This window comes from Sorex fumeus, unplaced genomic scaffold (assembly GCF_029834395.1).
Source record: "Sorex fumeus unplaced genomic scaffold, SorFum_2.1 ptg000048l, whole genome shotgun sequence".
NCBI lineage: Eukaryota > Metazoa > Chordata > Mammalia > Eulipotyphla > Soricidae > Sorex > Sorex fumeus.
In genome coordinates this window covers 12,962,586-12,989,629 of record NW_026606105.1, presented here as the reverse complement: position 1 = coordinate 12,989,629, position 27,044 = coordinate 12,962,586, and the positions used below count along the sequence as shown (strand labels likewise).

The 27,044-nt window shown below is 43.1% G+C and overlaps 1 protein-coding gene across 1 annotated transcript in view; it reads left to right on the top strand.

The window, feature by feature from the left end:
* LRGUK (leucine rich repeats and guanylate kinase domain containing) overlaps positions 1–6,544 on the top strand; it is a 102,496-nt gene extending 95,952 nt beyond the window's left edge. The window contains exon 17 of the mRNA XM_056123976.1: positions 4,683–6,544. Within this exon, the coding sequence (XP_055979951.1) occupies positions 4,683–6,544 (1,862 nt within the window). The remainder of the gene's footprint in view (positions 1–4,682) is intronic.
* Positions 6,545–27,044: the final 20,500 nt, after the last annotated feature.

Sequence of the window (27,044 nt, the reverse complement as noted above, 5' to 3'; positions counted from 1 at the left end):
TTTTCTGAGTTTCCTCATTTCTCTTAAGGTTTCTCTACAACAGTTCTTTTGAATTCTCTCTTGGGTAGGAAGACAATAATCTGTGTCTTTGAGTTTGGTCCAGCCCTTTGAGAAAATAGCATGGACATTTCTCAAAAACCTAAGTATTGATCTCCTATTATGTTCCTGTTATACCACTTCTTGATATTTGCTCAAGGGCCCCAAAAACTCTCTTCAGAAAAGACATTGGCACACCTGTGTTCATTGCAGCACTATTCACAATAGCCAATATCTGGAAACAGCCCAGATATCCGAGAGCAGATGACTTGGTAAAGAGACGGTGGTACTTATACACAATGGAATAGTGTTCAGCTATTAGAAAAGACAAAATCATGCACTTTGTGGCTACATGGATATATCTGGAGAATCTCATGCCGAGTGAAGTTAGTCAGAAGGAGAGGGGCAGATTCAGAATAATCTCCCTCATGTGTGGTATATAAAGGAAAGGAAAACAGTAAAGGAACTATAAATACTCCAAGGCAGCAGAAACTGAGGACTGGTCTTTAATAGGAAGCATGAAAGGCAGGACTGGGAGATAGGATGTGGTGACACTGGGACATAGTGGAGGGAAGCTGAAACTCTGGGGGACAGCACGGTGTTTGAATTTTTTCATTTTTGCATGAAACGTTGACATTATCAATATTGTGAATCACAGTGCCTAGAATAACAATGTTTTAAAACCTTGATTACAGTTACTATGCCACAGAGTACAAAACAGAATTTGAATGGAGCGAAGTTGTCGTGGTGAGGGTGTATACTGCATGATACATTTCACATTGATTTCCCCATCCACACACACACACACACACACACACACACACACACACACACACACACACACACACTTTAAAGAGAAATAAGGCTGTCTCCCATGAAATAACTCCCCCCTCTTTTATTTATTAATTTTTTTCTATCGAGCAAAACAAGAAAGTTAAAGAAAATGTGGTATGGCTTAGGACTCCTGAAAGCCCTATTGGAAAGACAACTAGCAAGGACATTTGACGAATTTAATTTATGAAGAGAATTAAAGGCACATGGGGCGTTGTGTACTGGTTCAATCTCATCTCAAATTGTAAAGTTGCAACATTAACATAACTATTTGGGGAAAATGACTTTCTTGTAATATTTTAAATCCACCTAGGAATAATCTGATATAAAATTAATATTAAAATTATCTAAAGAGTATGCTCCCTCACACTCTCAATCCTGGCTCTTACAGGAATGTCTTTGCTATTTTCTCTTTGTCTTAGACATTTAGAAAACAATGATCTATACTTTTGAGTTTTTTTTAATCTTTGGAATTAATTGATTCTACTACATCAATTTGCTGAATGAAACTAGAAATCTCTGGACTTATGTCTTAAAAGAAGTGTGTTACAATTATTGGCACAATAAACCAAACCAACAACAATTGAAAAAAATTGGTTTTTGGAGTGTTATGCTCGTCTTGTGATAACATATCACTTTGAGATCTCAAGTTGCCAGATTTAATAGTCTTCCCTCTGCTCATTTGCTACTTTAAATTATTCCTCATTTTAAAAAAATATGTATCCATGAGGCAGGGGAAATGTGCTGTGGCAATACTTACGCTTGCATTTTGGTAACCACTGGCTACCTTGGGTGCCTTAGACTACCAAGGAGGTACGTCTGGGTCAGTGGTGTGGAGTTGGGGCCCAGCCACTGTAGTGAGCATGCTAGGGATGGTCTGTTTCCTCTTGAGAGCCCAGACCTGGTATCATTCTGCTATTGATATACTTCTTAATATCAGAGTCGATCCCAAGGGGAGTGGGTGAGGAAGAGTCAGAGTACTTTTTCTGTTGTCCTTACAGAGTTTTTGCTCTCAGTTGTGGGTTTCCTCTTGCCTGTTTGCCTCTACCCTTTCTTAGTTTGCTCTTTGCTTAGGCCTCGGATGGACTTCTCTACCTTTGGGCCCCTCCCAAACCCAACTCTGGCTCCCACACATCCCTCTACCTCCCACCTCTGTCACATTGATGCTAGGAATTGCTCAGAGCCCTGTCTAATGCATTCTGACTTGATCCTTCAGGTTCTAGGGTTGCTTCAATCTTGCCGCTGTGCTGTGGGATGGTCTCCACAGCATTCCTGGTTCCAGATCATTTCTGTGAGTGAAGCAAGCATCTGTTACCATCTTAATCCCAAGCTCACTTTCCTAAGTGTCACCAAATGTCACTGATTAGACTAGAGAAATCACTAAACTTCCATTTCTAAAATACAGAACCAGAAAACAGCTGCGTGCAATGTCAAGGGATGTTGTTAGAGTTCGGTCTTCCAGAACTGGGAATTTTGACCGTTGACTTGAGTGTTAGGCTTCAAATACAGGCAGAAATCTGATAGCCACCGACTTTGTTTGCACAGAGACAGTGATATGGTAGCGATGTGAGCTGAGATGATCCTCAAACATCTTTGATAAAATTTTTGTGTTGCTAATTTGCAAATAAGAATGCAGTTTTAATTTGCACACTTGAAGATGAAATGTGGGGAGACAAGTAAGCGTAGGCCCGTCTTCGTCAGCCTGAACCCAGAATGGAGGACTTCACCAGCGGGGAGAGGAATTGAATTTTCAATTAACACATGTGTACAATAGTAACTTTAGATTCATAGTGATTATGAGTCCCCAAGATAATTAGGTGTGCCATTACTTTAATGTTCATCCCTTAAGATACAGAATTGTCTATTTTTCCTGCCTACAGCAATACATGTTATATTCATTTCTGAAACAACAAGAGTTAAAAGTCCAAGAAAACAATATATTTTCTATAAAAAAGAGAAGATTAACTATATTCACAACTCAGTATTCGGGATCTTAGTCCTCTATTTGTTTAACTTTTTTTTTTCAGGAATTGTTAGCATTTCTATAAAGCATTTTAAAGGATGATTTAACTCTCCTCTGTAGTCTTGCTATAAGGATCATAAAATAAAAGATTTGCAAGTCGTTATTCAGAATTCTAACGATAGAAGAGATTGGTGATGATGAGTCAAATGGGAAAATTGAGCAATTTGCCAGTCCATAAAATGGTGTCTTTATCTCTAATAACAGGACTGTGATCATTTGCCAAGTTGTGTGAATTGCTAAATTGTGGCTCTGGCATTAAAAAAGAAGAACTTTATTTGTCTGATGATAGAAAATTAGGAGGGCTTAAAGAGGTGAAGAACCTGCTATTAGTTTTTCCTTTCCTTATATAGTTACATGTTCTAAATGTTTTGTTCTTTTTAATCCATCACACATAAAATTGGCCATTTTAAGTGCACGATTCCACCACATTCACCAAGACCAGCACCTTTAACTATCTTCAAAAAATGTTCATCACTCAAATGGAAACTTCATAGTCAACAAATTCTCTTGGCCCCCCCAGAAGCAGTTACTTTCTATCTCAGATTGTCCGTTCTAGAGATTTTCACTGTGTCTATATCATGACAGTTTTCCTTGACTTAATAGATTTCCATTTAGAACATGGACAAACCAGTGACCATAGTGATGAGCCAGGCATCTCCCCAGAAGCCCTACCAAGAGGCAAGCTTCTCCTTGTTTGACTTTGCCCGTTCGCTTCCGCACAGACATCTGGTCTCACCAGAGGCCAGGGGCATGCGCTCTACTAAGAGGGTCAGTGAGAATGTCGAGTAGTCAAAGCGCATCCTTCTACAGGGATCAGGAAGATGCTGGCCAGGAACCAGGTAGCTTCTGAGGATGGGGAAGGTGTTTCTCTGAATGTCAGATTTCTCCCAACACAAGCCGAGATGGGTTTCTTGGAGATTGTTTGAGACCCTGTGCCACCTCAGACACCTCCTCGCTCCTCAGAGTCAGGTCCTTGGGAACCGGGTTAAGGTGAACTTTAGGCCACCAAAATGTCTCAGCATTTCTGTCACCAGCAGGAAACTGCTGTGGCGATTGTCTCCATAACACCAGAGTCACTCTGAGGACTTGGTCTCCATGGTAACGAAAGGATGTGCCACCCCTGACTCCTGTCCAGTGTAGCCTCCAACATGGCTTCCATCTGGATGGTCTGCCAGAGGCATTTCTGTGGCCAGGATCAACATGGAGAGCAAAGGGCAGCCCTGGGTTAGGGGGGGAATAGAAATCAGGTCAAAGAAGCCCGGATGGGTTTCTGAGCCAAGGTGCTTTCTGATTCTCTCAGCTCCATTTCTTGCCTGCCTTTTCTCTTCATCATGTAGGACCTGCTGAACCTCTGAGACATTGTAACTGCCACACCTCCTCACAGTTTAAAGGGGCTCTGGCCTGGCCATTTCTGCCATCAGACACAGCAGGACCTGTAAGGTGGCGGAAATGTTAAATTCCCTTCAGTTTGAAAGTTCTCCTACCACTTACAGACCTGGATCTATCTCGATTTTGGTTCTGGGCATACACCTCTATTTATTCATTAATCACCCTCCTCCCCCCCTTTTTTTTCAGTCAATAAACCCTGACCCAAGTTCCACTAAATGTACAGGTACATTTACAATCCCCCAGAGAGAAAGATGGGGTATCGTCTGCTCTGTAAGTCATCTTATTCTTGCCCAGGGCCTGCCTCCAATCAGCAAAGGATAGAGTTTGTCCATTAATCATCTGAACGGTGCCTTGTTGCATGTGCTGAGAAGTGCCGTGCTAACTTCTTCTTGTATCAAACCAGGGGCTCCCTCTAGCAAGAAGACTGCTTCTGGGGTACCCGCACACTTGGTGCCTTCCCCAAGACGCTTGGCGAGGCTGCAAGCTGATGGGCCACCCTCCTCGGAGCAGCGCACTGGAATGCAGTTGGAGGTCCCCGCACCCCACAACCCATCTCCCTCGCAGGACCAGGAGGGAGCAGCACCCAACAGCCCCACGGACGCAGAGCCTGGCAATCCCCAGGAGACCGGAGACTCCAGCGACCAACAGCCGTCAGATGGCCCTGCAAACGGACAGCCGTCCATGCACCCAGCTCCTCCCCCACAGCCTGGCCAGGATGAGGAATCCGGGGAGACCACAGGGACCTCCATTGCTCCAGCAGCCCTCGACCCCCAAGAAGGACAGGCTGAGGAAGCCAAGCCAGCTGACCTGCCACCCCCCAGCTCCCAGGATGACCCTGTGGGGTCATCTGTGGGAGACTCCCAACAACCTCCAGAGGCAGGGACCTCCAAAGCAGGAGCTGTCAGGGCTGGCACTCCCTACCCAGAGCTGCCCCGTCCTCAAGATGCCACAAGTACGCAGGAGCACCAGGGTGGGGACGAGGCAGCGCCCCCACCACCCAGGAGCCGGCTGGCACCCACCAGGCTGCCCCAGCCCCGGGTCCTTGCCCCCCTCCAGAGCCCTCGGCCCACCCCCAAGCTCCTCTCACCCAGCCGGGATGACACTTTGGGAACAGCCTCTGACCAGACCCTGACTCCCTCCCCCCGACCTCTGTTGGCTCCCGAGGGAGACCCCAATAAGCTGCCAGCCATCAGCCCCCCTCAATCCAGACCACCCCCCAATCGGAGTCCCCACGCGGGCTCCAACGCTCAGCAGGCCCAGGAGGAGCCAGCCAAGGAGGTGAAACTCCCTCTCATCGGCTCCCCTGGCCAGGAACAGGCCCCCCAGGTGCCACCCCCCGAGGATGAGGGTCCCCGGGGCGTGAAGCTTCCTCGCCTCCCCACGCCCTTTGCGGAAAAGCCGGGACCCCGCACCTCGCGGGCTCGCCCTGCCCGGGAAAAGCAGGCCCCCAAAGCTTCCAGCAAGAGGCCCCCCGACGACGTGCAGGCCTTACCCCAAAGCCAAGAGCCCACAAAGGTGGCAGGAGCTAGAAAAAAAAAACTCCCCACGCACCGAGAGACAGCTAAAGCGTCCCTGAGGGCCACCCCGAGGAGCCGGCAGGCAGCCGGGTCCCCGGCACCCAAGAGCAAGCAGACACCCCCAAAGAGGCCCGAGCATCCTCCCCGCAGCACTCCCGGGGCCCCTGGGAGGAGCCAGAGCCGAAAAGCCCAAAGCCCAACCATGCACCGACCCTCCCCCGACAGCAGGGAAGCAGCAGGTTCTCCCAGGAAAGGGGGCCAGGCCCAGCGCGCCCCGCACCGCCCGGCTCTGAGGGTAGCTGCGACCCGCAAGGGAGCATCTTCCCAAAGCGAGCATCCTGGGGGACCGGCACAGAGGAAGAAAACCCGGCCCCCCACCGAGGCCAGGCCCAAGGATTCTGCCCCGGAGGAGCACCCCAGGATAAAGGAGGGGGCTCCCCACCAGGAAAGGCCTCCGAAGAGAAAGCCAGCGGCGGGTGCCTCGGAGCCAGAAGTGGAACCCCCCACCCAGCCTCCCGGTGGAGACAGCCCGCGAGTCCCCCAAGACCCCCTACCTAGCCAGGCCAGCGAGGACTCTGTCCCCCGAGACGGTGCTTCCGGGCAGCCGGCCAGGGAGAAGCGGCCCCGGAAGCAGGGAGCCCCGGGGGACCGAGTCCCCAGCCCAACCCAGAGCCAGGTGCCCCTGGAGGAGCAGGGCAAGAGGAAAGGAAGAGTGCGTGCCAGGGGCAGTCAGAGCACCAAGGTGTAGCCCTCCCTGGGGGCTGCCACCTGGGACTGTCCAGAGAGGGTATGGGGGAGAGGAGGCACTGAGGCTCTCCCACTCTCTCCTTGGTTAGCCTACGGAGTTCAGAGGAGGGGGACAAGAGGCCGTGGCCCTGCTGTTGCCGTGGCCGTGGCCTAGAAGCCTGCCCCTCCTTGCATGCCAGTGGCTTCTGTATTTATGAGTTGCTTATTGGTTATAGCAGCCCCTCCTGGAGTGTGTGGGTGGGTGGGCAGGGGAATCCAACTCATTCCTCATGCCTATTACTCATGTGTCAGAGGCAGGGACCCTTCCACTTAGCACCAGGCCCCCTGGCCCTTGTGGCTGCTTTGTGGCTCCCCACTGCTGCCAGGAGGAAGGCTCCCTCTCAGGAACTAGGCCATTGCATCCCCCACTCCCCTACTGCCCCCACGGGCAGAGCTGCTCACCCAGCCTGGGGTCCAGGTTCCTGCCAGCTTCCACCCAGCCCAGGCCTGATCCCTGAGCCCCGGCGGGCTTGCTCTTCAAGTTTGCTCTGGCTCGCTTTTCCAGTTATTCTTTGCTGCCCCCTGCCTTATTGAGGGCTCCAATGCAAGCAAGCAAGCAAACAAACAAACGAAAGGGCTCTCCAAGTGGCAGCCGCTTGGGCCTCAAGTGTCCTGGGTGGGATGTGTTTCTGCACATGCACCTACCCCTTCCTCTGGGCAGCTGCCTCCTGCCAGGAGTGTCCACATGCCTTCATCATGCCAAACTAGTTCTGGTCGGATCAATTCAAAGAACCGTGAGGAGAAAACTGTATGTGAGTGGTGGTGGTGGGAGGGGGGGAGGGTAGAAACAAGGGAGGCTCCACTCTCCATGGCTGTACTCATGCCGTCAGCACAGGTGTCCACCTTGAACCAGCATCTCCCATGGCCGAGTCAGGAAGGACCTAGCCACAGAGTCTCCAAGGCACCCGGAGCCATCACTGCATGTAACAGGGACATCTTCATCTCCAGTATTTTCCTCATCTACTGGACCCTTGTCCTCTCTCCCCCCTCTTTTTTTTTCTCGTGTTGGCTTCATCTTCTCCCATGCCCTTCACTGTCTGTCAGCTTCTCTGTGTGACCCGGAACATGGCTCCACCAACTGCTGTCAAGTCCTGCATTTGGCAGCTCTGATAACTATCAAGGAATTAGCTCCAGAGTCTTTTGATTCTAAAATTTAAAAAACAAATGAAGAAGGAAAGAAAGAAAGAAAATTCAGAGACAGTCTCCAGATGGCCCATTCATCAACTGCTCTGTGCTGGCCAGGGCTGGACTCATATTTAAGCCACCCCCTTGGGCCCAACCACTGAGTCTCCAAAGACTGTGTTCTCAGAAGACAGAATCCTCATGAGCAAAGTGGCCAGCCCGAGATTCCTCTCCTCAAAAGTGACAGAATATATGTTGAACTGTGCTCACTATGTATGTACCAGCCTGGAACGTTGTGCTTGTCACCCTGTATTTGTTTTTGTTTTTTTTTTAAAATGTGATTGATGAATACATGCCTGAATTAAGAAATAAAGGTATCATATACAAAACGCTATGTGTCCACAAATTTTTCCTTAGATCCAAATGTCCCACAAATGTAGGGCAGGGTATTGTTCTATGTGAAAATTCAGGAGACAGGAATACTTTCATAAAATGGTATACCTGTGCCCAGGTAGTAATTACTCTGATATATTCAGTTTGTCCAAGATGACAGCATTTTGGGGGTAGATATTTTTACATATATCACAACTTCTTTTCAGGAGGTTAGTACAGGCATTCAAGAAGCCCCAATTGAGAACTTCCTCTGTACCAGACATGGTGATTATTGCTCCATAGAATGAGATGACAAAGACACTTCCAGAAGCTCTCTCTTATCAAAAGGACCAGGAGCTCCCCATCAGGTCACCAGGGAAACCAAGAGATCCCCTAGCAAACCAGATAAGATTTAGCATCAAAAAGAACAGATCTATCGACTTTTTTCAACAATGTCATAAGGATGTCCAGGAAGAATACGGAATTTAATACTAAAAGGAAGGACAAGTGATGGTGAGAATTGGAGCAGAGAATACTTGAAAGAGCTGGTCATCCTTCAGCTAAGTTTGCTGGCTGAAGCATTGGTCAGCAGACTGATTGGAGAGACGGGAAGATTTCTTAGAAGAGGAAGTAGTATTCTTCTGAGCATGGGGCCAAGAAAAGGCATAGCATCTTTTGAGGATCCAAGTGTAGGTAAAACTTCAAACTTCTGGTATCTGTGACCCATAGGACTTTTTGTGCTATGCCAGATCTTGAAACTTAATCTTAAGTCTTTATCTTAGAGGCATCTGTCTAGACTTTGTATAGAGCTTATGACAGGAGGTAGGAATATTGACTATGTAGTTCCCACAACAGTTATATCAAAGCAGAAAGCCTGAAACAAGGCAGTTACAGAGATTCAAGAGATTCTTGGATTGGATGTGGAGGTGGAGTTTGGGGTGCAGATTGTGGAATTGGGGATAAAAATAAGGGTCACAGTCACGGTCCTCTCCTTGTTCATCGATTTGCTCGAGCGGGCCCAGTAACGTCTCCATCATGAGACCCACCTATTTTATAATATGCTGTTTTGGGGACAACAACCCATAACAACAACACATACCAAAGTTATGTATGCCAACATCCCTCTTAGATGTAGAATTTTAGGAATTTACTTTATTTCCTCTTGGATAATTCTTTCTTAGGCTCCTTAAGTCATCCATAATGGGTGTGTGTCCCGCAGTCACTAATGGGAAGCAAGAAGCCAATTTTCCCTTCATTTCACTTGGGGGAACTCTGGCACCATCCCTGCTTCATAATAGAAATTAAGCCATCAATCTGTGTTCCTGATCTTCAGGTCATTTATGTGCCTCAGAGTCAGTGTCTTGGAGAACATGTTGTGGTCTGAGGACAGGAAGAGAAGAGATCAGCTCCTTGATAACACAGCAGGTAGGATGCTGCCTGGCACATGACTTACATGGGTTCCGTTCCAGAATCCCATATAATCCTCTGTGCACTGCCAGGACTGTTCCCTGAGTGCAGAACCAGGAGTAACACCCGAGCACTGCTGGGTGTGAAAAGATCAGCTCCTCTCTGGCAAGAGAATTTCACTATTTACTCTTTGATATGTCACTTTCAGTGACGTTCTAGGTAGAGGGACTTTTTAAAAAAATTTTTAAATGAATTACCTGAGGTACAGTTGCCAACTTACAAACAGTGCTTACATTTCAGTCATACAATGACGGAATACCCATCCCTCCACCAGTGCCTATTCTCCACCATCAATGATCCCAGTATCCCTCCCACTACCCCCACGCCATTCCCCCACCCCACTCCACCTCTGTGGCAGGGCATTCCCTTTTGTTCTCTCCCTCTCCTTTTGGCTGTTGTGGTTTGCAATATAGGTATTGAGTGGCCATTATGTTCGGTGTATAGGTTAATTTCAGCTCGCATCTCCCATCCCAAGTGGGCCTGTGGAGGGAAATTTTTTACTTTCCATGGTAAACTATATTTAAAAGTTGTCATTTTTCACCCACGTATCCAATGTTCTTATAACTCCCATTTGCTCTGTTTCTTAGCAGAATGATCTCTAGGGGGCAAAATCTGGGCATGGACTCGAGTCATTCCATTGACTAATCCAGCCTTCAGTTGGAGGGAAGGGCAGATAGCTCAGTGGGCTAGGGTCATAAATGCCTGCAGAAGGCCCAGATTCTATTCCTCATACCACAGTAGTCCCCTGAGCACTGCCAGGAGTTACTCCAGAGCATTGAGACAGGAATAGCTGCTGAACACTACTACCAGATGTACCCATCCACACCTAAAAAGTATATAGTCTAAAAAAATGTAGTGTCTTGTTTGTTTATTTTTTTCTAAAATGTCTAGCCCCTTATATTCAGATCAACAGAGATGGTAGCTTCACTGGACTTAAGAGGCTACTTCAAATATTTAAAGAACTAAATCTATCATTTTCAAATTTTAAATATTTGGACACAGGAATGATTAGGTAACCCACAAAAGTGAAAATAAAAAGTGACTAAAGGTATTTTATTTCATACTAGTTAAAACCAAGCAGACTGTTTGGCAGGTGTGGCGGAGGCTGAGGAAGGAGGAGGTACCAAATAGCAAAGATGGAAAACAAATTAATGACCGTTCTAGATGAAGCTGAGGATAAATTCATTCTTTTTATTGTTAGTGAGAAAGTAAATTGGCATAACTTGCAGGGTCAGTTTTATAACAACCGTCAGAGCCTCAAATTTTTGCACTCATTGACCTAGTAATTCTAATCCAAGAATTATAAGAAGGAAGTTATTCAGATATGATTACTTTCCTGTTAATGTCTTTGTAATAATATCTGGAAATAATTTAGCCATCTCTTATGATTTAATAATTAAGTTGTGGGGGAAATGGTGGTCAAGCTGTATTCTCAAATGTTACATTGCTGTTTTATTGTTCCAAAGAAGATGTAGAAGTAGAGACCTGGGCTACATACACAGGAGAAAGCAGGAGAAGGAGCTGTGTCAGAAGGGTTCCAGCTGTTAGATCCGGGAAAATAGATTAAGGGTCATTTTTGCTGCTTCAAAGATGCTTTTTAGTACTAGCAAATTTGTCCTCGAATGAACCTGCATTGATTTAGCGAAAAAAGCATGTAGAATCAGTTTCACACCAAGAGCAGTGTAGTGGGAATGCAGCAAACATTAATCGTCTATTTCCACTTGGAATAATGGAGATTCTTTTTTAAGAGCTGGACGTTAGATGCCACAGACAAACAGGCTTTCTTTCCAACATAGATGCTCTGTGATAGGAACCGTATAGAGTCTCCCTGTGTTTGGAGAGTCATGAGGTTGGATGAGCTTAAGGTTCCTCTTATGGTCTCTAAGCCTTTTACTACAATGGGCTCTTCTTATGCTGGATCTGAAGTACACCGCAGTCTGTTATATATAGGGTTTAGTGCTAGAAAATGCAAGCAGTTTTCTGCTCATTAGATCAGTGCTCTTCGAACCTGGCCCAAGATCTATAATGAGGAATATGTTTTGCAGTTTAATGACATACACATAGAGAAGTATCAGAAAAGGCTTTCTCATGGCTAGATGGCCTTTGAGCTTTTCTATTCTACACAATCTCAATTTTCTTAAATGCTAGCCATGGTAAATTGACTTCACTATTTACTCTGTAGCTTGCACTGGAGAAAACCCTGCTTTGAGTCTGTAGGGTTCCCATTGAATCCTTTGCTAGGACAACAGCAAGGACTCAGAGTATTGGCAGGTAGACTTCTTGTCAAGTAGAAAAGCTCTGAATAGCATAGATCCCCAGTCTCTATGCATGCTGTTTAGTCATCTGTAAAATTTTAAAAACTCTGTAAGGTGGAAGAGAGAGGAGAGTATTAAAGTACTTACTCTGTAAGGCATGATCCACCAGGAGTGATCCCTGAGCACAGAGTCAGGAGTAATTCCTGAACACCAATGAGTGTAGCCTAAAAAACAAGCAGGCAAAATGCAAACAGAAACTACTTCAAAACAATATGGACCCAATGACAACTTTTTAAAAAATTTTTGTTAGTGAGACACCATGAGGTACCAATGACAACTTTTGAAAATCATTTTGTGACTACAAAATGGATTCCAAATTCCACTTGAAAGTTTATTTTATTTTTATTTTTTGCTTTATTTTGGGGGGGGTTCACACCCAGCGATGTTACTCCTGGCTCTGCGCTCAGGAATTACCCTTGGCGGTGCTCAGGGGACCATATGGGATGCTGGGAATCGAACCCGGGTAGGCCACGTGCAAGGCAAACGCCCTACCCCCCTACCCGTTGTGCTACTGCTCCAGCCCACCACTTGAAAGTTTAGCACAGTAAATCCATGAATGAATTTAATTGATTAAAATTTTAAAGATGGAATTCTAACCCTTAGTTATCCCAGCCTTAGAAAATAGCATATAAACAGCCTATTTCTTTGGTTTGGTTTGGGGGGAGGGGCACATCCAGAGGTGCTTAGGGTTTACTCCTGGCTCTGCGCTCATGCATCACTCCTAGTGGGCTCAAGGGACCATATGTGGTGCCAAGGATTGAATCCAGGTTGATTATCACTTGATCACGTGACTTCCCGTTAATCATTGATTTGCTCGAGCAGGCGCCAGTAACATTTCCATTTGTCCCTGTCGCGTGCTAGTGTAGCCCAATGGCGTCTGTTCTTTCTAGGAACACGAAGAGCCTCAAACCGATCGTTTAGGGTCTTGACAAAGAAGTCTGACGATCTGGTAGGTGGGTGACCATGTGGTCTTTTGACATCCTGTGGAATCCAGTCGGTAACGGCTCTAGTACAGTGGTCATCTCCAAATCTCATTATGTGTCCAGCCCATCTGATTTTTGACGCCTTGGCAAATGAGACAGCATCCCTGATTCTTGACTGTCGACAGAGGTTGGAACTCCAGATTCTTTCACTCCTTTGAGTGAAGCGTGATACTCCAAGCATAGCTCTTGCGATTCCTCTTTGGGAGACCTGAATAGTGTTCTCATCCTGCTTTCGTAGGGCCCAGGTTTCTGAGGCATATGTTAATGCAGGAAGAATAGTGGAATTGAAGAGATGTGCCCAGAGCCGGAGGTTCTTCGTTCTCTTAGCTATTTCTTCGAAGCTCTTGAAGAGGTTCCAAGCCGCTCTCTTCCTCCTGAGCAACTCAGGTGCCAGGTCATTCATCATGTTGACTTCTCGACCTAGGTACACGTAACTGTTGCATTCGGAGATGGTCATTCCATTGAGAGCGAATGGAGTGTCAGGAAAGAGACTGTTTCTCATAAACATTGTCTTCATGAGATTCAGCTGTAGTCCGACCTTTCCACACTCACAGTCGAAGTCGGCCATTAGAGGCTATTAGACGTCGCCCCAAAAGCCTTTATCCCTCTCGGAGAGCCTGGCAAGCTACCGAGAGTATTCTGCCTGCACGGCAGAGCCTGGCAAGCTATCCGTTGTGTATTTGATATGCCAAAACCAGTAATTACAGGCTGATTATATGCAAGAGTTTCTTTCCAGACCCTGAAGAGCCAGTTTCTTTCTGTTGACGATAGATGTCCAATTCTTTAGTGATTATTAGCACAGTACAAATCAAAGACTTAAAAGGTTGTAACCCTAGAAATTCATGATCCAGCAGTGATGAAAAATAATTGCTGGACATTCTAGCCCCAGTGCAAACCAGCTGTGTGACTGTGGAGAAATTATAATGTTGTCATGTAAATAATGAAGTGGCAACAGGGCTGGAGAGATAGTACAATGGTTAAGGCATTTCCATGTGTCTGAATCCAGCTCAGTACCCAGCACTGCATGATCCCCTGAACACTGCCAGGAGCACTCCCGAGCCCAGAAGCAGGAGTAGCTCCCAACACAGCCAGGTGTGGCCTCAACCACTACCCTCCAAATATAAATAAGAGCATCTTTAAAAAATATAACAAGGCATCTGAGAAATTAAGAAAAAGAGTAGTGGTATAACTTAGGAGCTAGAGAGATAGTATAGGAGGTAAGGCCTTTGGCCTTGAATGTTACCATCCCAAATTCCATCCTCAGAACACATATACCTCCTCCCAGCATCCATAGGGGCCATTCCTGAGTGTTTTTCAATTTATTAATTCATTTAAGTCTCATTAAAAAAAATTTCAGTGCCAAATATTTTTATCACTCCATGGGTTAGATCCCAGCACCACACTCAGAAACAATATCTGCCACATAGTAAATGTTCATATAAATGTTTGTGAATTCTAATATGTAGGCAGCAAAAATACAAACTCTGAAAATTCTTTTTAAAATTCTTTTAAAAACCTTAGTTGAATTAAGGATCTTAAATAGAATTAAAGTGATCTGGGAAGCATGTTTCCGAGATCATGGGCTTTCATAGTCAGCAATATAGGATGGAGAGGCAAAATGCAGAAAACATCAGTTCTGAGGTTGTCCATTACATTTATAGTTTCATAATTGTCAAGAATATAGAGCATTTATACTGTGTTTCAGATTGCTTTGATGGTAAACGCTGTCAGGTAATTTATTGGAGGATAAACTACCCAGGCACGGACATTTGTTTTCTCTCTATAGTGGACTGGGTCCAAAACTGGCTTCTGCAAGCTACCAGATCCAAAGATTTTCAATATCCAAGGACAAAGATGGAAGACCTAAGCAAACAAAGATTAAAATTAAACAAAAAAAAAACAAACAAAAAACCACCTTTGCTAGAAATGACCAAAGAAGTATCTTGGGAAAAGTCATTCTTGAAGAATGAGCCCTTGGCAAGCAAATGCCATGCTTAATGGAGGTGGGAGTTGAGGATTGGTGGAAATCACAGAAATTTAATACTCAAATATATTACTTAGAGAAGAGGAAATATTCCATGTACTTTTGAGATCCCAGGCAGTTTCTGTTCGATTGCCTGCCAATCTTCACTCTCTTCTCCTTTCCCTTTTCCAAATTCTGTTCACATATTTACATATCTCATTTCCTTCTGTTACTAGGATGTTAGGTGTTCTCCATATTTTCTCCTGAGGGATGTCAATTAACTACAAGATGAATTAATCTATTTTAATAAAATTAAACCCTGCTAGTTGCATTAATCAGGATATTGTGTGTATGCTACCCAAAATTTGAACACATTTAGTTCACTCTATACTTCAAAGTTGATGTTCAATGAAAAGAAACATTTTCATCTTATTATAAGTGTAAGAATACGAATCCCGACGATGAATCATGACCATCCTTTTATTCTTCGATTGCCTCGAGCAGGCCCCAGTAACATCTCCTTCATCCTAGCCCTGAGATTTTTAAGAAAGTGCCATATTCAAGGCTCTTTAGGAGAATGAGACCCGTCATTGTTACTGGTATTTGGCATATTGGGTACGCCACGGGGAGTTTGCCAGACTCTGCCGTGTGGGCAGGTTACATTCGGTAGCCTGTCAGTTTGTCCAAAGTAGGAATGAAATAATAAGATGTCATAATAAGATGTTGCGCGGCCGCAAATGCGGCCACGCGGTTCCGGGAGCTGGTTTTTATAGTCCCTGAGTCTTGGCCGTTGATGGGATTACACAGCGCCAGGGGGCCAGTTGGTGGGTGTGACCCCCGCCTACTGGAATTTGGAGGATCTGGGTGGAGGATGCTCAGCCCCGATCCGAGTAGGCTTGGAGATCTCAGCCCCGGGAACCCGCTTGCCTTTGTTCCTCTGCCAGTACCTTCAGGTGTGCGGAGAGTGGTCTCAGCATGGTGGTGGCTGGTCCTGGAGGTCTTCGGCTGCTGGATCCCTGGTGGGGGCGGGGAGGAAAGCTCAATCTGCTCTCCTCCAAGGGGCCCCTGCGAGGACAGCCAGGCGTGGGGGCAGGAGACTGCACTGTTCTCTTCCGGGAGCTGGTTTTTATAGTCTGAGTCTTGGCCGTTGATGGGATTACACGGCACCAGGGGGCCAGTTGGTGGGTGTGACCCCTGCCTACTGGAATTTGGAGGATCTGGGTGGAGGATGCTCAGCCCCGATCCAAGTAGGCTTGGAGATCTGGCATGTTGGAACAATGTAGGTAAGGGAAGTCGGCAAGCCAGATCCGTAAGAATACATGTTCATGTAATTTTGTATGTAGAACCTTGTCTTTGTTTAAATAAAAAATTATTCTTTTTATTGTATGCTAAAAATATTATTAGTATAAGGCAGTGTGTATCATTATTGCCTCATGTAACATGAAAACTGTATTTCTCTGGAGGTAGATGATAGATTTCTACTGTAAGAGCTAATTTGCTATAAGAGAAATTTCATACTATATTAAATGATTATTTTTTCTAGTGACTATTGTTCCTTTTATAAAAGCACATTTATGTAAGACATTTATGTTATAATAACATCCTAGAAAAATAGTTTGTTTTAGGATGTTCAGTTTTCTGATAACCCTTCCTAATAAACTTAATTTTCCAATGCCAGTTATGCATCCTACTAAGAATAAATATTTTATTTGTATATCAGATCGTGTCACTTGATTTCTTGCCCCCTTCCAAGGATACATGTTTTAGTGTGGATGGTGTGGAGATTCTTTGGGATTTTATGGGCATTTGCATTTAATATATGTATATGTACTCAATTATGGCAATAGAAATGGTTCATTAAAAAGCAGTTATCTAAATACATGTTTCTTTCTTCAAAAAACCCATTTGATTCTGGGAGTGGGGGAATGAACAATCCTAAAACCCATTTGATTCTGAGAGTGGGGGAATGAACAATTCTGAAGCCATCTGGCTATTGAGGACATTTGTGTCAAAATGTAGCCTAAGCATATTCAAAGAGAGACCAACTTTTAATGATTGTATTATATTTATCATATAGACATATAGATGCCTTATTCCAATTCACGTGGCCACTATTGCACTTGCTATTTAGGTTAAATTCTATGCTTATTTTTTAATGTTTTATCAAAACATTTTAATTTGCTTGACTGCAAAAAGACTGTCTCTAAATATAAGTTAAACTAGTTAGAATGAGGTGAGGTTCCAATTATTTCAGAAAGTTTATATTTGCATCTGGTAATGCTGTTAATCCATAAAATAACTTTCAAATCTCTCATACAGCATTTAATCTATTTGTGCTTCTTTGTAGGATTTTAAATTTAGCAGGACTTTAGAGTGAATAACTTGGTTCTTTTTAGTTCTGTAATGGAATATGGGTGCATATATACATATTTTAAATTATGTCTCAAGGATTTGGAGTAATAGCACAGTGGGTAGGACGTTTGCCTTGCACGCGGCCAGCCCGGGTTCAATTCCCAGCATCCCATATGGTTCCCCTGAACACTGCCAGGAGTAATTCCTGAGTGCATGAGCCAGGAGTAACCCCTGTGCATCGCTGGGTGTGACCCAAAAAGCAAAAAAAAAACCCAAAAATAATAAATTATGTCTCAAGGTTTATTTGAATTAATATACTTGGAATAAGACCACATCAGGAGACTGTATTGAAGGATATTAGGACATTGGTACTTGCGATTTCTTTATTCAATGAGAAGATTGCTTGTCCATTGATGTATTCAAACATTAGAAACTGTGACCTGTATGCAATTATTACAGGACCCCAATTCATTAAAGTGGTGACATCACAATAATTTAATAGTAATGTAAACGACATTATTTTTATCCAGTTTGTGCTGTGCCTGAGAAATTGTTTGATATCAAATTGTTAAAACTCTGGGTGCCATGTATTACCATACTAAACTTGGTTTGTTTACACCATAGTATGAGTGACGTGTCTTATGATTTATATAGAAAAAAAGAACCCTGACACAGACTCTGTATTCTGAATATGTTTTTATATGCCAAAGAGCATTTCCCTGGTCACGGTTTTAAAGAATATAGCTTCTATTCTTCATGACTTTCCTGCTTTACTGCTATATTTCCAGTTCTTCTGGTCTTTTCCCAATGCGCTCTTCTTTGAGTTCTATAACGAGGAAAGTTTTGTTGTTCTAAGTGACACGAGATCCAAACCTCCATCTCATTTTGCTCCCCATGCTTCAATTACCTAGAATTCTTTACTATAATTTGCTTATACCAGACATGCTCCTGGTTCCTTATGCAAAGACATTCAAGCTTGTTATATACTTTCAGTCCAGATATTTGAAAGTTTTCCTTCTTAATGACTTCAAATTATGGCCCAGCAATCACCACCATGGAGATTTCCTTTGACCATTATCCTGCTATCTTTCACTCTGTCTTTATTTCTGGCTTCTCATTCCTTCATGGCACCTACCACTACCTGGCATTATCTGATGTGTTATACATTTTCTATCACTAACATTAGAATGTCACTTCCTCAGGAGAGTACTTTGAATTTACTGCCGCATCCCCAACCTCCAGAGTATTGTCTGGTACATAGTATGTGCCAAACAAATGTGGTTGACTTTCCCATCATGAGTATTTAACAAAGAACTTGTCCACATGTAATACTCTCCTGTTTTCTTCTTGAATGTTTCTTTTTAGATGGCCTGGATTCCCTTGGGTGTAGATTTGCCCACGTGTTGCATCTACCAACTTCCTCTCTAGACAAAGGTGCTGAAGTTTTAGACTTCCCATCATGATTCAATGCTTTTACTCAGTCACACAGCTTTGGTTTTATTTTGTTGGCTTGGTACCAAATCTGGTGAGAGTTCAAGTTCAGACTCTAAGTCAGCACACAGGCTGGGATGAAAGGGCTGATATCCCACAGTATTTCCAGTCTCAGTTGCTCCAAGTGAGACTCTATTCCCAGACACCATCCTTAATTTGCAGGCTACAATTTCTAGACATCCCCTTTCCAATTCGTCTCCTTATTAAAGAGCCTAGATTTTCTCTATGAAGCACACAGAACTTTCCCTTTCACATCAAATACCTCAGTCCGGGATCTGTTCTTACCTTTTAGCATCAATTTCCTCTCTTCTAAGAATTTTTTTTTCCATTTTCAGGAAGAGATTTTTCTTTGGCTTCAGTTATCTCTACAATAACTACATTTCTGATATAATATCCTACATTTCTATTGGGTATTTGGGTGGGGATAACTTCCCACATCTGCCTAGTCAATGATGTTGACTAGTGAGATACAGTAAAATTATTCCTTTTATCATTTCTAAAAGCAATGCCCTGAAAATGCTGGTGCTCCTGTATATCCAAAGATAGTTATACTTGGGCCCTCCATAGATGAGCTGCAATAAGATTTGGACTCTTTCTGTGGTCTCTTGATATTTTAATGTTTTAAAGGAAATATTAGACATTTATGAATAAATTTTGTTTGACAGTGACCTCATTATTCTTTTCCAATTTTAAGTTTCTCTGTGGCACTGCATATTTTATTCTCCCTTTAGGCTTTAGGAGAGCTTTTCAAACAGGGAAATAATTACAACATTACTTTTTATTTAAGTGTCTGCAAGCCATCTCCCTCCCCCCACCAATACACACACACACACACACACACACACACACACACGCATACACACATGTATACTGCTTCAAATTTTACTTGCTTTATTTTCATTCATAAGCCTGAATGCATTGAATCCTTCTGGGATGTGTCTGCTTAATGCTGCAGGCTGATTTTATTATTTGTAATATGTATTATCTTATTCTAAATTACACATTCTGTTATTATTTGTAATATGTATTATCTTATTCTAAATTACACATTCTGTCATCTTGCCTTCAAATTGAAATGCATAGATTTTAAGAAGATAGTTTGCTATGTTTGGGTCAATCAAAGAATAAAATATTTCACTTCAGAAAGTTCCCTTGTCCTATTTTGTGATTCTTTTAATTTAATTTTTTTCCTCTTTGGGTTACAACAAGCCTATGCTCAGGGATTACTCCTGGCTCTGCACTCAGAAATTACTTCTGCCAGTGTTCAGGGGACTATATGAGATGCTTGGGATTGAACCCTAGTCAGTCTCGTGCAAAAGCCCTTCTACTATCACTCTGGCTCCTATTTTGTGACTTTTGTTTTCAATTTTGTTGTCTTCTTTTTCCCTACCAGATGCTAAGACAACTCCACTGGAGGCTAATGCATATTCTCAGAAACCCTTTGATTTCATCAATTCCACAGACAGAAACTACTACGTGAAATTATGGGCCAGATTGTCAGCCAAAATATCTCCAGTGGTAAGGGGGAAGAGTAAGGGTGAAGGTGCCACGGAATATTACAGTGTTCTGTAAAAGGGGATCTACTATTTTGAGATTAATAAGTTCCTCCAAACAATTTTCTCAGTGATGTTAGCTAACATAAGTATTCCTTAGTATCTTTCAAAGCCTTTAAGATCAGGCATTCCAAATATAAACTATTTGGTACAGATTTTGTGATTAACTTTTCTCCCTCAGCATCTTAAACAAAAACCCTGACACTAACTCTTCTATTAAGAACAGAAGGCACTACAATGGAATTAATGTTGTGAAATATTTATTTCAAGGGTAAAGTTGGTCTATGGCCATACCACCTAGGACATGCCTGATCTCATCTGATCTCAAAAGGGTAAAGTTGCTTTGTTGTGGGGACATAACACTGAACCTTCTTGTGCTAGAGCATCAAAGTGAGACCATTCAAAAAGCTCATTTGCTAGGACTGAATAGTCCTTAAATCAATCCTACAGCTTGACTTTCACAGCTCAGAGCAATTCTTATGTTCAAGTATTGAATGCAGAATGGGCCCAGCATGCAAAAATAGATATTTCAGATTTTCTATTTTTAATAGTGTTTGGGAAATTATCAAAAATACAAGATACCTAAATCATTGCAACTGCCACAGAAATGGCAGTGCCTTTATTTTGGTTGTTAACTCCTTGGCTGTACTTCTTTAAGGCCACACAAATCTGTACAGAGCAAACCATTACATCCTGCAAAATCAGAGCTGCAGGCAGTGGTCAGAAAAATCAGATGGAATGCTTCAGACAAAAGACTCTCAGGCTGAAAACCCAAAGTCTTCAGACCCCAGTCAATGGTCTGGTGCCAGTCTTCAATTTTAATAATATTGAAAACTATTGGTCTACTACCTTAGTTATGTACCTATATGTGGTTTGCAGGAATAAGAAGGCAGACGAGTTCTGGTATAAACAAAAAATCCCTCTGCAGAAATAAGTGTGAATGAATCAATGGGATATAAAAAATTTAATATGAGACTAATACCCACGGACAGTAAAAACGAGGGTCAGGAGGACTGATCTATGGATGGAAGCTTGCCATAAGTGGAAGGGCAGGGGGAGAGCAGTTAGGCTAGAGAAGGGATCAGCAAGACAATGATCATTGGAAATTATCACTCTGGACAAGAACTGAGTGCTGAAAGTAGGTAAAAGAATATAAACGATAACTTCCCCAATCATGAACAGCCTTACTTGAACAACCTTGTAACTGTGTATCTCACAGTGATTCAATTTGAAAAACAAGTGTGAATGTAAAATATAAGTCTAAATTCTTGTTGTTGTATATACTGATTGGTCAGATTATTTTTAGCCCCTCACTTTCTTTAAAAGAGTGTGAATGCGGGGCTGGAATGATAGCACAGTGGGTAGGGCGTTTGCCTTGCACACAGCCAACATGGCCGACACAGGTTCAATTCCCAGCATCCCATATGGTTCCCTGAGCACCGCCAGGAGTGATTCCTGAGTGCATGAGCCAGGAGTAACCCCTGAGCATCGCCGGGTGTGACCCAAAAAGCAAAAAAAAAAAAAAGAGTGTGAATGCTATTTTGAAATTTTAAATAGCAACATTTGTTTCATAGATCATAAGTTCTGGCATAGCTGTTATAATGTTGCAAAATGAACAAGATAATTTTTTTAAGTCTCAAAAGACACTTTAGTGAGATGTTAAAATTTTATATTGGAGAAGATAAATAGCCTTAATACAGTATTTTAAAGATTTTTTTGGTTTTGTATTTGGTGATGCCCCTAGAGAGGGGGCCAGGGGGAGGGGGTATTCTGAATTTGAACTCAGAAATTATTCCTGGAGGTCCTCTGGAGACCATATGGGATGTCAGGGATTGAACCCAAGGTCAGTCGTGTGCAAGAAAAATGCCCTACCCACTGTACTACCACTCCAGCCCCAAATTTGGAAAAAGATTTTATAAAAATTATTTCATCTACCCCCTCCACACACACATACCCCGAAATCCTTAGAAGATGTTACTTTGAATTTACTTCACCATCTTAAGTTTCCATGTATTGGGGGGAATTTTTCAGTGATTGAATTATTGCAAGTTTCTCTGTCATAAAACTTGTAAATTAAGGACCACAACAGTAGTAGACCAGATAAGGCATTTGCTTTGCATGAAGTCAACCTGAGTTTGATTCTCGGCATCCTATATGGTCCCCCAAGCACCACCAAGGGTTAATTTCTGAGTGCAGAGCCAGGAGTAATGCCTGAGCACAGCTGGATGTGACCCAATACAAAAAAAAATTAAAAAAACTATTGTAACAAGTTTTTTTATTTTAGAAATTGTGTCCGTTTGGTATCTTAAAATAGACCAATGTGAAAACTACCAAGAAAATGATTTTGACGGTGACAAAGTCGAAATTTCCATCAGGGCTAGGATGCAGGAGATGTTACTGGGGCCTGCTCGAGGCAATCAATGACCAACAGGATGACAGTGATACAGTGGTGCCTCTTTGGTTCTGTTCCTTTGAGCATTCCTGCTTATGTTGAGGAGTGAATTCTTACTTTCTTTTTTTTTCTTTTTGGGTCACGCCTGGCAGTGCACAGGGGTTACTCCTGGCTCTGCACTCAGGAGTTACTCCTGGCGGTGCTCAGGGGACCATATGGGATGCTGGGAATCGAACCCGGGTCAGCCACGTGCAAGGCAAACGCCCTACCCGCTGTGCTATCTCTCCAGCCCCCAGAATTCTTACTTTCAATCCTTTTCAAAACCCTTTTAAAAACTCTGTAATAAGGTCTTAAGTCCAGTCCTGATAACTAATATCCTACTCTTTCTTTGTGCATAGTGCCATTACATGTCTGTATTTTTAGTCTATACTTGTTTCTATTTTGATTTGTCAAGATTGGCCTCTAGAGGACAGACATAGAATGACTGCACTCATTTTTTAATATAAATTAACATAAGATGAGACTAGCATGCAAGGACAGTAGAGACAAGGGCCAGGAGGATCACTCCACGGTTTGGAAGTCTGCCTCACGTGCTGGAGAAGGCAGTTGGGATGGAGAAGGGACCACTAAGTCAATGATGGTTGGAGAGATCACTCAGAGTGGGAAATATGTGCTGAAAGTGGACCAACCATGATGGCCTCTCGGTATCTGTATTGCAAACCGTGATGCCCCAAAGTAGAGAGAGAGAGTAAGAAAGAAGGTGCCTGCCACAGAGGCAGTGGATGGGAGGGAGTGAGGATGGCAGAAGGGATACTGGGGACACTGGTAGTAGAAAATTCACACTGGTGAAGGGATGGGTGTTTAGTCATTTGTGGCTGAAACCCAATCATGAAAGCTTTGTAACTGTTTCTCATGGTGATTCAATTTTATAAAAATATTGGCCTCTGCTGGGTCAAAGAGGAAAGAACTGCTAACTCTGAGCTGAGTTTATGGTACATTGTCTTGCCACATACTGGATCATCTTAAGAAAATAAGTTCCTTATTTTGCAATGGGATATCCTTTTATCACCCTTAAAGTGAAGCTAGTCATACCTACCTATAGAGTTGTTACATACAATGCACTTGAAAATTCTTCATAAACTTTTGAGCCACAAAACAGATGTTTCTTATTATGTTAGCAGAGAAAGGAGAATAAATTTAGACCCTTGGATATATATATTTTTTGTTCACCTCTCCTTTGAGTGATCATCAATATCCTTTTATCCTTAAGAACCTCCTGATCATAAAAGGTGGTTTATTGGAATTCTGCTTCTGAAATAAGGCAGATTCAATAATTTGGACCAACCTTCATGCTGTGTACAACTAGACAACCTGTCCTCCTGCTCTCCTACAGCCTAACAGGCACAAAAATAAATCTACCCAAAATTGTGATAGAAGAAACCGAAGAGTGAAGAGTTGTCTGGCCAGGAGAAAGAATGATGACTGGTAGAGGGAAGCTGGTACCAAGGGCACTTTTCCCTAAATACCTTCACTGGTTGAAGAATCTGTGGCTGAGCAGCAATATTGGCATTTTTACCAATTTGGCAGGGGTGGGGGTCAGGCAACAATACTGAAGTCTGAAAAGCTCTACTTGACCAGGTTTGCCTTGATTTGACACCTAAAGAGATTCAGCTTGGAAGTGAAGCCGAACAAAGCATATTCCGGACCTCATAGGAATGCAATTTAGGTTACATACTTTCATCCATGGAATTAATCAGAAGATCCCAGGTATATAATATCCCAGGTATGTAGCATTGTAGCACTGTCCTCCCATTGTTCAACGTTTTTCTTGAGCAGGCACCAGTAACGTCTCCCTTCTGAGACTTGTTGTTACTGTTTTTGGCATATTGAATACGTCATGGGGAGCTTGCCAGGCTTTGCCATGCGGGCGGGATACTCTCAGTAGCTTGGTAGCTTGCTGGGCTCTCTGAGAGGGGCGGAGGAATCAAACCCGGGTCAGCTGCATGCAAGGCAAATGCCCTACCCACTATGATATTGCTCTGGCCCAGCCTGGGTATGTAGCAGAAAAAAATATTTTTGTAATCACCTTTGCAAATACAATGCCTCATGCAAAATTTAAAAGTAGTCAGGCACACAAGAAGATAGGTTAAAAAAAAATTCTGTGATCACCTTTGCAAATACAAGGCCTCATGCAAAATTTAAAAGTAGTCAGGTACACAAGAAGATAGGTAAACAAGAATGAAAAATAACAGAACTAGCCCCTTTCATGAAGATGACACTGAAGGCAAGAAAGATCCATACTCAGCCATCTTCAGAAGACCCAAAATGCTGCTGCTGAGAGGGCAGCACAAATATTCTCAGAAGAGTGCCCTCAGGAGAAACCAGCTCGAGCACTCTGCCATTTCAAGAACTTTCTGGGAACTGAGTCAGCCATGATGAGGACAGAAAGCAATAGCCCTCTGAGTTCATTCTGGGTATCAAAGCCAGCAAGCACCAGATTAAACAGGTTGTGAATTAAGCTCTGTGACATTGATGTGGTCAAGGTCAACATCCTAAAGAGACCTGATGAAGAGAAGAAGACATGTTGTTTAACTAATTACTTACTGTGATACATTGGATGTTGCCCCTCCCCCCCAAAAAAGTGATCATCTAAACAGTCCAGTTGAATAATCTTAAATACATTTTTTTCACCTTAAAAACAAAATTTGAAACCTGGAGCCAGAGAAACAGTATAGCAAGTAAGGCGCTTACTTCCACACCAAAGGACAAAAGGATGACGTCAAAATGAATACGAGAAGCAGGGATGCCAACTTCCCAAGAAACATCCACAATGCAGTGACCCACAATTGAGTAGTTCACAAATACCCTCTCCCCTCCAAAATATATACTTTGTGGCCTGTATGTGTCACCCTAACCATTGGGGCCAGTGTGAGAGATAAAGCTCTTCCCACTCCCAATACCTCAGTTTTGAAAACCAGTGTGGCATTGGGGAATGAAAAAATAGGTTCTTAAGAGGCAAACATGTTTGCTAAGACCCAGCAGAAAATTATCAAGTTGAATATTCTGGGTAAATATAAATATCTTCAACAAAACTTTAGCAAATTTGGACCAGGAGAGATAATGCAGCAGTTAAGGAGCTTGCCTTGAAAATAATTAACCCCAGTTCCAACCCTGGCTCCCCACATAGTCCCCTGAGCCCTCCAGGAATGATCCCTGAGTACAGAGTCTGGAGTAAGCCCTGAGCAGTGCCAGCGGTGGCCCCCAAATAAACAAAATGTTAATGAAAAGACTTTAATGTTAAGCCCCCGGCCATAAAATATGTTAAAGAAAACAGACAAGACACACAATGATGTTGACTTTAGGTGATGCCTTAGAGGATTTAATTCTAAGTCTACAGAAACAAATGCAAAATTAAACAAATAGGAATACCTGAAATGAAAAAGTTCAGTAAGAAAAACTCATTAAAATTCAAAGACATCTACTGAATGGGAGAAAATGTTCACATATCGTGCATCAAAAAAGGACTAATTTTTAAAAAACTATTAGAACTAATTAAAAATACAGAAAGGTTGCAAGGTATACAAAAATCTGTTGTAATTTTATACACTAAGAATATGAGAAAGAAATGAAGAAAAATATCCCATCTACAGTCAAATCCAAAATATAGCTACGGAAAAATTAACCATGGAAGGAAAAAGCTTGTACACTGAAAACATTTAAGACTGATGAAAGAAATTGAAGATGCAAATAATTGGAAAGGCATTTTTGCATACGTTGCACGTGGCTGATCCAGCACAACATATTGAAAGCCATGACAGTTAGGCCCTGGAAAAACAAGTTAAGCAAGTCCCAGCCCATATTCTGCCCTGCAGCTGCGGCAGGCTGACAACACCAAGTACTCCCATCTCCTCCTTGCCCTGGAATCCGCCTAATAAGGCCACAAGTTCGGAGAAGGCCTAATGAGGTATTTTCTTGCCCTGGAATTCACCAGAAAAGGTGAAAAAGGCCTAATTGACTGCCCGTTGGGATGGCCTGGTAACAGGTACAGAAGAGAGTGACTGTTGCTGATGGCTTGTTGCAAAATGATTGGCTGCTTGTGTGCAGCTTTTAATGTAATAGTTCAAATGTATTGGATAACTTGTGCGCGGGCTTTTCTGAAATGTTCGGGAAGATGCCCTATAAAAAGCCCCCTTTGAAGGGGCTCAGGGCTCTCAGTCACTGACGGTCATGCTGTGAGCCCGAGCATGCTCGAATAAACCTCTTGCTTTTGCATGGGCTTGGTCTCTCAGAGTTTTCCTTGACAGGTGAGGCTGTCCTGAGCTTGGACCCTAACAATATGGTCCCTTGCAAGGAATGATCCCTGCACACAAAGTGAAGAGTAAAAGATCTGAGGGCCACCAGGTGTTGCCTCAAAATTTTTTGATAAAATATATTTTAACGTCTTACCGCTGC